The sequence below is a fragment of the Bubalus bubalis genome, chromosome 9 (assembly GCF_019923935.1).
Source record: "Bubalus bubalis isolate 160015118507 breed Murrah chromosome 9, NDDB_SH_1, whole genome shotgun sequence".
Taxonomy (NCBI): Eukaryota; Metazoa; Chordata; class Mammalia; order Artiodactyla; family Bovidae; genus Bubalus; species Bubalus bubalis.
Genome location: NC_059165.1, coordinates 57657943 through 57667531, shown reverse-complemented (window position 1 = coordinate 57667531; position 9589 = coordinate 57657943). Strand labels below are relative to the sequence as shown.

The 9589-nt window shown below is 47.9% G+C and overlaps 2 protein-coding genes across 2 annotated transcripts; both read left to right on the top strand.

The window, feature by feature from the left end:
* The first annotated feature begins 6745 nt into the window (after positions 1-6745).
* On the top strand, positions 6746-7402 carry LOC123335061 (heat shock protein HSP 90-beta-like). The gene has a single exon (XM_044947549.2). It carries the CDS (start codon positions 6746-6748, stop codon positions 7127-7129), a length of 384 nt encoding a protein of 127 aa, XP_044803484.1. The 3' UTR covers positions 7130-7402.
* On the top strand, positions 7197-9176 carry LOC102392637 (heat shock protein HSP 90-beta-like). The gene is made up of 2 exons (XM_044947548.2): positions 7197-7259; positions 7304-9176. The coding sequence occupies exons 1-2, from the start codon at positions 7197-7199 to the stop codon at positions 8918-8920; spliced, it is 1680 nt and encodes a 559-aa protein (XP_044803483.2). The 3' UTR covers positions 8921-9176.
* Positions 9177-9589: the final 413 nt, after the last annotated feature.

Sequence of the window (9589 nt, the reverse complement as noted above, 5' to 3'; positions counted from 1 at the left end):
GGCACTGTGGCCAAGTCACTGTTCTAGCAGGTGGTGGGTAACTGGACCCAAGCCCCCTGATTCTGGCTCAGGAACTCCCTGGTCCAGCCTTTGATAACAGAACAAGAGGAGAAAACAGTGACATAGGACACTTCCTGTCCCAAAGGGGATGTGATACAGGACACCTGAAACAACAGGCAGAAGAAAAGCTTCACTAGAGCTGCTTGGGGAGAGCCAGCCCCAGCCTGCCCTCCGCAGGTCATCTAAGATCTGGTGAGGAGTGGGAATGGGCCAGCTCACTCAGTGGATTACCACATGTGCTCTGTGGGCTAGGCACAGGTTTACCACTGACATCCCAGCTTCTGCCCTCGTGAGGGGTGCAATTCTGTGATGGGGAGCAGCAAACAACCAGGCAATAAAAATTAGTATGATGAGATTTAATTTTTTATTCAGAAAGAAGAGGGCTCATGGGAACCCAGAAGGAGGGTTCCTAAATTATCCTGGAGAAATCAGGGAAGTCTTCCAGGAGGAAGAGGAGTCTAGGCTGGGAGTTGAAGGGTGAATAGGAGTTTGACCATGCAGAGTTGCACAGGCTTTAATGGTCGTAGGTGGAAAAGAAACAAGAAAGATTGTTTTAATACTTATAGTAAAAATAGAAAATTAAAACTTCATTACTAGTCTTTCTCCCTCCACCACTTCTGTAACTCACTGTTATTAGAGGTATAATCCACATAGCATGTGGGAGCAGGCAGAAAGGGTTTACGTTTGAATGATTGTTTCGGTGCTAGATATATGCAAATGAGAAGGCTTTTATTTCATAAGGCAAAATGTCTGGAAGCCTGAGTCCTAGATTAAAGTCACCCAACATCGTTTTGATTTCTTTAAGCTGGCGCATATCCAACCAGTAATTCAGTTCAGGGCCCTGAAATTTACCTGTTTGAAACTGTCACAAGTCCAGGTGAGTCACTTGCAGTGGAAATGTAAAAAGTCTGAGAGTTTGGATATTTCAGTCAAAATCTCAACCCTGCCAGAGGCTATACATATGACTTGGGTAAATCACATCACTTCAACCAAAAATGAGAAATTAAACTCTTTTTATTTGCTTATTTGTCCATCAGTTTATTTCCCCCTGCCCCTCCCCCCTTGTACTTTGAAAACCCTACAGAAAAATTGCATGGAGAGAACAAATGCAGTATGTGAGTGTCTGTAGACATACACAAATATATTTATTTTTGCTGAACTTTTGAAAGTAAGTTGCAGACCTCATGGCACTTCCCTCCTAAAATATCTGTCTTTTCCTAGTTTAGAATGGTGGAATTATCAAATTATCAGGAACTTTTATATTGATGCAATACTTTTGTCTGATGTTCAGCCCATGTTAGAAGCTCCATTATGGTCTCAACAATGTCCTTTATGATTATAAGCTCTGTTTCTGATTCAGTCTAATCAAGGACAAATGGTGTTCAATCGTCATATCTTTCTGGTGTCCTGTGATCGAGAATGTGGTTCCCCAGCCTTGTTTCTTTGCCAGGTGGACGTCTTGGAGGCATTCGCAACAGGCATTTTGCAGAACCCACAACATATTCACTCAGCAGTTCTCACTGGTTGGACAGCTCCTATGTGCCAGGCACTGTGCTGGTAGTAGGAAGACATCACTGTCAGGGCCAATGTGATCTTTTTCCTTTTGGAGCTTGTCTAGTGGGAGAGCCTAACGAGAAATAAGCAAATTGTGGAAAAGTGAAAAGTGCTGGGAGGGACTGGAGAGAATTCCTGGTTGGACACACAAATGAAAAAGAAAGAAAATAGGCTTGAGATGAACTGAGTGGGAAGAGCATTACTTCTGATGATGTGACTAACAAGGAAGGCCTGTCTCTTAGGTGGTGGTATTTAAGTTGAGATCCAAGGAAAGAGAAAGTGCCAAGGAAAGAGAAAGGGAGCAGGTGGTGATTGCATTTCTGGCAGAGGGAATAGCATATGCAAAGGCCCGGAGGCTGGGGCATGTTTGGCCTGGTTGAGGAACTGAGCAAAAGGGCATTTTGATTGCAGAATGGTGGGCAGGGAGTAGAGGGGATGAGGTGAGCTTGATGCCATGGGTAAGGGCCAGATCAAGGAGTGGCTTTTCAACCTCATTTTAGATGCAGTGGGAGCCATTGGAAAGTTGAAAACTGGGGCCCCTCATGAGCTGAGGCATGTTTTATGCAGATCACTGGCTGCTATTTGAAGCACCTCTGAAGGTAGTTGCCAGGTTGAAATGAAGTCTCTTGCGCAAATTGAAAATGATTGTACATTGAAGGTATTGTTTGTAAGAATCAGAGGTATCACAAAAGATGATTTTAAAAATTCTGAGTAATTTTTGTATTTGAAATTAGACTTGAGTAATTTCTGACTCCGCCTTCCAGAGAGCTTGGTGGGGACATGTCTTATGTCCTCATTTTGTGTTTGGTTTGTCACTGATGGGAGCTGACATCCTTGCACTCTAGAAATGACCCAGTGGTCCCACTGCCTCCCAGGCAGCTTGTACCTTGTTGGGGGTGTCTCTGGGGAATCCTGCCCCTGCTGGCTATGGAGCTCTCTCCCACCTGTCCTTATTCCAGCTTCTTCCCAGAGCCCACTCAGCTTTGCTTCAGCTCCTTCCAGTGGACCACACTGGAACCAAACCAGAGCTTATTAAGAGGAGACAGGACAGGAGACACAGTGATGTGGCTGCCTCCTGGGCACTGGCTGTTCCCTCTGCTGGAATGCTTTTCCCGCCCCATTCTCTTGAGCAGCTGCTGCCCAGGGAATCCTTCCTCCCCTGACCACCCTCACTATGCCTGATCACTTTATTATATGCATGTGCAGGGTGATCTCTTGTCTTCAGAGTGCATGGTTCTGTTTTGAATAATGCATGCATGAATGTCTGTGAACATTCAATTACTGTTTGTCTCCCCTACTTGGCTGTAAACTCTGTGAGGGGCGGGAACATGTCTGTGATTGCTCATCACATCACCCCAGTGTACTCCCCTGCTTAACTCTTTGGTGGCTGGGTTCTCCAGAGCACTGCTAGACACAGATGGAAGCTTGCCAAGTGTGTGCACGTGGGTGGCTCCCAAAGCTGGAGGGCATGGCTCTTTCTCCCAGGGGCCTGAACTAGTCAGTTGTTGGCAAATCCTCTCTAGACTTCAGAGAATTCAGTAAGATGGAAATGAGAGAGGGTAGGAATGCTAAGTATTAGAGAGTGTTGGGAGATACTGGGCATGTCCTATCCTTAACCCCAGGAGCTCAGGACCCCTGAAATAATAGTCACCCTTTTACCTTCAGAGCAGGCCACCAGGCACCTCCTTTTTTGTTTCCCTGATCTCTCTCCTGCCTCTCCCTTTTTACGTCTTGACTCCTGTCCCCATGTTGAGATTTTCTAGAGAGGAACCGGGGTGTGTTTCATTTTTCTGTTTTATGCCAAGTCTCCACGAGGGAGAGGATGCTGTGCAATCAGAAGTGTTTTCCCTTCTCAGCTCCTTCGTGAGGACGCTGCTCTGAAAGAATGTCCTGTTTTATTGAAGACCCGAGCCAGCCTCAGCAGGAGCCCTTATTTCACTTGGACTGTATTTATTCCCCAGTGGGAATAGATACACTGGTTCTGGGCAGATACACTTCTGTGTCCTCACTTCCCTGGGATGTCTGCTGGACAGCCTTGTGAATGGAAACTTAGAATCCATGTGGCAGTGGGTAGAGAGGGGTAGCAGCAAGATGGAGGAGGGACTCTTGGGTGATCCCAGATAGGGATGCAAGCATGTAGCAAGCAGCCTTGCTCCTTGACCTCCTGATAAGAAGAAAATATTAACAGTCAGAGGTCAGAGGCTCAAATGTCTATGAAGACGAGGCAGGTTGGGAGCTCTCCTACACTTGAAGGCTGTATTCTCTGGTTAGCCCCAGTCTGCTCCACTCCGTTTTGCCCTGAAGATAAAAATGACTGCTGATTTTAAAGGAGCAGGCTTCTTCAGTGGGCACATAGCTGCGTTCCTTTTGTGGGTGTTAGTTGTTTGGGGTGAGGACTGTGGTAAACCAGAAGTCCTGTGGTTACTCAGGAGGGCAGTGCCTCCACTCAAGGCAGTTGTTGGCTCGTGAGGATGTGGACCCAACGTCACCAGATAATCTGGGTTTCTGAGAGACTTTTGAGATCTGGATTTGTATGTAGAATTACCTGATTTTTAAATATTGACAACAAACCCATGTTTCAGAAAATTGTGTGTGTGTCAAACACAGCTTCCCTGTGAGTTACCTTTTCCCTGAAGACTGGCAGTCCCCAGACCAGCGCAGGGTGGGTCATTAGGAAGGCTCTGTTACTTTGATTGGCAGAACACAAGCAAATGAGTATAGATGAGAGAAGGATTTAAACCCAAAGAAGAGCTGCAGGGAAGCCGCCTGGGGAGGTGGGGGGAGATGGCCTTGGCCCAGGGAGACACCATCAGCCTGCCTCGCTGAGCCTCAGCTTGCTGGTGAGTGAAATGGGGCCAGAGGCATTTGTTTCTTAGAGCATTTCTGGGTGTCCTGCCCAGAGCCCAGAAGCTGTCACTCCAGCAGTCCTTCAGTGCGCTTGCTCACACTGCACTTGGCATGGCCCCTGGGTCTTCCTGCTGGTTTTTAAAGAGCCCCATGCTCCCAGTCCCCACATGGACTCATCTTTCCCCTGTGACCCCTGAGGCATCACAGGCTCCTGTCCCTTCTGTTTCTGCTGGTTCTCTTGAATCCCTTCCCTCCTCTCCTGCCACCATCCTCTCCAGTTGCTCAGTTGTGTCTGACTCTTTGTGACCCCATGGACTGCAGTGCACCAGGCTTCCCTGTCCTTCACCATCTCCCGGAGTTTGCTGAAACTAATGTCCATTGAGTCAGTGATGCCGTCCAACCATCCCATCCTCTGTCATCCCCTTCTCCTCCTGCCCTGAATCTTTCCCAGCATCAGGGTCTCTTCCAATGAGTCGGCTCTTTGCAAAGTATTAGAGCTTCAACTTCAGCATTAGTCTTTCCAATGAATATTCAGGATTGTTTTCCTTTAGGATTGACTGGTTTGATCTCCTTGCAGTCCAAGGGACTCTCAAGGGTCTTCTCCAAACCACAGCTCCAAAGCATCAAAAAGTACTCAAAAGTACACTTCCAGGTACCCACTACCTTTTCTCTGGATTGTGTTGTTTCAGTGCCTCTAGCCCTGCTTCCTCCTAAATCTCCCAATTCCTGTTTCCACATGAGCTTCCCTAGATAGAGCTGTGCCTGCCTCAGTGTCTGCTTCCCCCAGACCTGTGGGCGGAGGCTTCCCGGCCTGGCCTATGTGCTCCCTGCGGCCTGGCTTCCCACCACTTTCTCAGTCTTCTCTGCTGCCAATCTCTCCAGACTCCTGTCCTGTCCCCCACCTCCCTCACCTCCCTTGTGCACCCTAGTCTCTCCACTTTCCGTCATTTCCTCAGATTTGCCATGTTCTTTCCAAGAAAGGTCACTCTTCACTCAGTGAACCCTTGAAAGGACCTGCCTCAGATTTCTTGTCACCGCTCCTTATCTACACCCATCGCATTGTAAACTTTTCCTTGCCGCGTGTCCCAGTGGTCATGAGTATACAGTAACGTGCATTAACTCATCCGTCTCTGGCTTTCCTATCAGACTGAAGCTCCAGAAAGCAGTACCAGGCTTGGCTGTCCTGTGCATCTTTCATGTTCATTGAATGAATGCATTAATAGATGTCTCTTTGCATCTCCTTGTTCACCTGTCCCTCCAGAGAAATGGAAGGACTTCCTGTTCCCTGCATGCACTTCAGGTCATTCTGTGCCTGGACTCTGGCATCATCTGCCTAGCTTAGTCCTCCTCCTATCCGCCACGGGCTGTACCACATTGGACAGGTCGCTTGAGCTCTCTGTCTTCGTTTCTTCAACTGTAAAATGGAGCTGATGATAGTACCTACTTGGCAGCATCCCTGCCCCACCTGCAGATAGCTGTGTTCTCCTAGATTGCTTTACGTCCCCGTGCTTGGGTTTCCCCACGAGTGAGATGCTGGTGGGGTGACAGTATCATCGTCCCCAACTTCGGAGGAGTAGACCAGGGAACACCAGGCTGTGCCTGACTGATGCCTAGCACATGCCGCACGTAGTAAGTGACTCTTGCTGTTCTGATTGTTATTAGTCTAGCAATGGTTCTGGCACAAATTAGAGACCTGTGTTTCTGCTAATGCTTCAGGGTCATCCGTGGGAGGTAAATTCAATCGTCCTGGGGTCCATCTTGTACTAACCTTTTCATGGTTTGTTGGTGGGGGAAGAGAGGATTAGATGGAACAACCCTCAGTCTAGTACTTCTCTTCTGACTTATCCTCAAGCACTTATACCTTGGACCTGTTAATTGCCTTGAAAATAAAGAATTAGCAAGATAGTTTCATTTTTCTTTATTTTGCCACTGGTGCAGCCTCAGGACCTGTATCGGAGCAGCCTTCCCATACTACCCCACTTCAGTCCCTGTCCTCAGTCGCTCTCCACCTCCAATGTGGAAGGAAGTTCATTTCCTTCAGAGGACTTTTCCTATTGATGACTTTATGTTCTATCATCTTCCTTCCTAGACTATAAGTTCCATGAGGTCAGACTGGATTGCTCACTGTAGGAAGGGAAGTAGGAGGGATAGAAGAAAAGAAACCCTATAGAAGTCCTTAGATAGCTCTTGAGTCATCCCCGCGCAGCCTTCTTGCGGTGCGTGAGCCCGAGGCAGCCATTGCCCGCTTGGTGTTCTTTAGTACTTGTGATTCTTATCCTTGAAGATGCCTGAGGAAGTGCACCATGGAGAGGAGGAGGTGGAGACATTTGCCTTCCAGGCAGAAATTGCCCAACTCATGTCTCTTATTATCAACACCTTCTATTCCAACAAGGAAATTTTTCTTCGGGAGTTGATCAGTAATGCTTCTGATGCCTTGGACAAGATTCGCTATGAGAGCCTGACAGACCCTTCCAAATTGGACAGTGGTAAAGAGCTGAAAATTGACATCATCCCAAACCCCCAGGAGCATACTCTGACTCTGGTAGACACAGGCATTGGCATGACCAAAGCTGATCTTGTAAATAATTTGGGAACCATTGCCAAGTCTGGCACTAAAGCATTTATGGAGGCTCTTCAGGCTGGTGCAGACATCTCCATGATTGGGTGATTTGGTGTCGGCTTCTACTCTGCCTACCTAGTGGCAGAGAAAGTGGTTGTGATCACAAAGCATAACGATGATGAACAGTATGCTTGGGAGTCTTCTGCTGGAGGTTCCTTCACTGTCCGTGCTGACCATGGTGAGCCTATTGGCCGCAGTACCAAAGTGATTCTCCACCTGAAGGAAGACCAAACAGAGTACTTGGAAGAGAGGCGGGTCAAAGAAGTGGTGAAGAAGCACTCTCAGTTCATAGGCTATCCCATCACACTTTATCTGGAGAAAGAACGTGAGAAGGAAGTCAGTGATGATGAGGCTGAAGAAGAGAAAGATGAGAAAGAAGAGGAAGATAAAGATGATGAAGAGAAGCCTAAGTTTGAAGATGTGGGCTCAGACGAGGAGGATGATAGTGGCAAAGATAAGAAAAAGAAGACAAAGAAGATAAAGGAGAAGTACATTGATCAGGAAGAACTGAACAAGACCAAGCCCATTTGGACCAGGAACCCTGATGACATCACCCAGGAGGAATATGGAGAGTTCTACAAGAGTCTTACCAATGACTGGGAAGATCACTTGGCAGTGAAGCACTTCTCTGTAGAAGGTCAACTGGAATTCAGAGCACTGCTGTTCATCCCCCGTCGGGCTCCTTTTGACCTCTTCGAGAACAAAAAGAAAAAGAACAACATCAAACTGTATGTCCGCCGTGTGTTCATCATGGACAGCTGTGATGAGTTGATTCCGGAATATCTCAACTTCATCCATGGGGTGGTTGACTCTGAAGACCTTCCCCTGAACATCTCCCGAGAAATGCTCCAGCAGAGCAAAATTTTGAAGGTTATTCGTAAGAACATTGTTAAGAAGTGCCTTGAGCTCTTCTCTGAGCTAGCGGAAGACAAGGAGAACTATAAGAAGTTCTACGAGGCATTCTCTAAAAACCTGAAGCTTGGAATCCATGAGGACTCCACTAACTGGCGACACCTTTCTGAGCTGCTGCGCTATCACACATCCCAGTCTGGAGACGAGATGACTTCTCTCTCAGAATATGTGTCTCGCATGAAGGAGACCCAGAAGTCCATCTATTACATCACTGGTGAGAGCAAAGAGCAGGTTGCCAACTCCGCATTTGTGGAGCGCATGCGGCAGCGGGGCTTTGAGGTGGTGTACATGACGGAGCCCATCGATGAGTACTGTGTACAGCAGCTCAAGGAGTTTAATGGGAAGAGTCTGGTCTCTGTGACCAAGGAGGGCCTGGAGCTGCCCGAGGACGAGGAGGAGGAGAAGAAGATGGAGGAGAGCAAGGCAAAGTTTGAGAACCTCTGCAAACTCATGAAGGAGATCCTGGATAAGAAGGTGGAGAAGGTGACGATCTCCAACAGGCTCGTGTCGTCACCCTGCTGCATCGTGACCAGCACCTGTGGCTGGACCGCCAACATGGAGCGCATCATGAAAGCCCAGGCGCTTCGGGACAACTCGACCATGGGCTACATGATGGCCAAAAAGCACCTGGAGATCAACCCTGACCACCCCATTGTGGAGACCCTGCGGCAGAAGGCAGAGGCGGACAAAAACGAAAAGGCGGTCAAGGACCTGGTGGTGCTGCTGTTGGAAACTGCACTGCTCTCCTCTGGCTTCTCGCTTGAGGATCCCCAGACCCACTCCAACTGCATCTACCGCATGATAAAGCTCGGCCTGGGCATCGATGAAGATGAGGTGACGGCAGAGGAGCCCAGCACTGCTGTTCCTGATGAAATTCCGCTCCTTGAGGGTGACGAGGACGCCTCTCGCATGGAAGAAGTAGATTAGGAGTTTCTACCTGCAGACTACTCCCTCTGTATAGCGTCCCCATGGCTCCTGCAGCAGCAGCAGCCCCAGTAGCCCTGGCCCATGTGGTTCCCTCTGCCGATGTCTAGTGGTTTTATTTCTGTCCTTCTAAGGCAGGATACATGGACCTCAAGCCCTATCCTTCCATGTTTGACATGGGGTTTGAATGTTGTGTGTTGTGTTTTTTTTGTTTATTTTGTTCTGAAATTAAAGTATTAAAGAAGAAAAAAAAAAAAAAGAAGTCCTTAGATAAACTCTCAAGGTCTAGGATTTTGGTCTGATGTCAGCTCTGATCTGGGGCCTGGGAATGATAAGAAACAGGAAGGCAGCTTTCTGTGTACCAGTGCAGGGTGACTTGGCTGCTGGTGGATTCACTAAACTTCACACAGATCTTCCTTCTGCATAGCCTGTCAGTTTCAAGGAGGACGCACAGCCTCTTCACCCCATTCCAGCCAAAGATGTTTTCTCCTTGGTCAGTTAGTGCTTGTTGCGGGCCTGCTGGACTAGTTGCTGTCTCTGGACCATCTCTGGATGACCTAGGTCATTGTGGGAAGGGAACAGATAGTAGTAATAATAGCAAGTAACATTCACCTCTGGAACTTTCCCTCCATTCTTAGTAACTTAATGAGACTTTTATTGTCTCCATTTTAT

Bases quoted from the DNA above. Each gene is read 5' to 3' on its own strand.
- LOC123335061 (XM_044947549.2), top strand. From the start codon at position 6,746: ATGCCTGAGGAAGTGCACCATGGAGAGGAGGAGGTGGAGACATTTGCC.
- LOC102392637 (XM_044947548.2), top strand. From the start codon at position 7,197: ATGATGAACAGTATGCTTGGGAGTCTTCTGCTGGAGGTTCCTTCACTG. The intron at 7,260-7,303 runs GTGAGCCTATTG...CTCCACCTGAAG, and splicing joins CACTGTCCGTGCTGACCATG to GAAGACCAAACAGAGTACTT.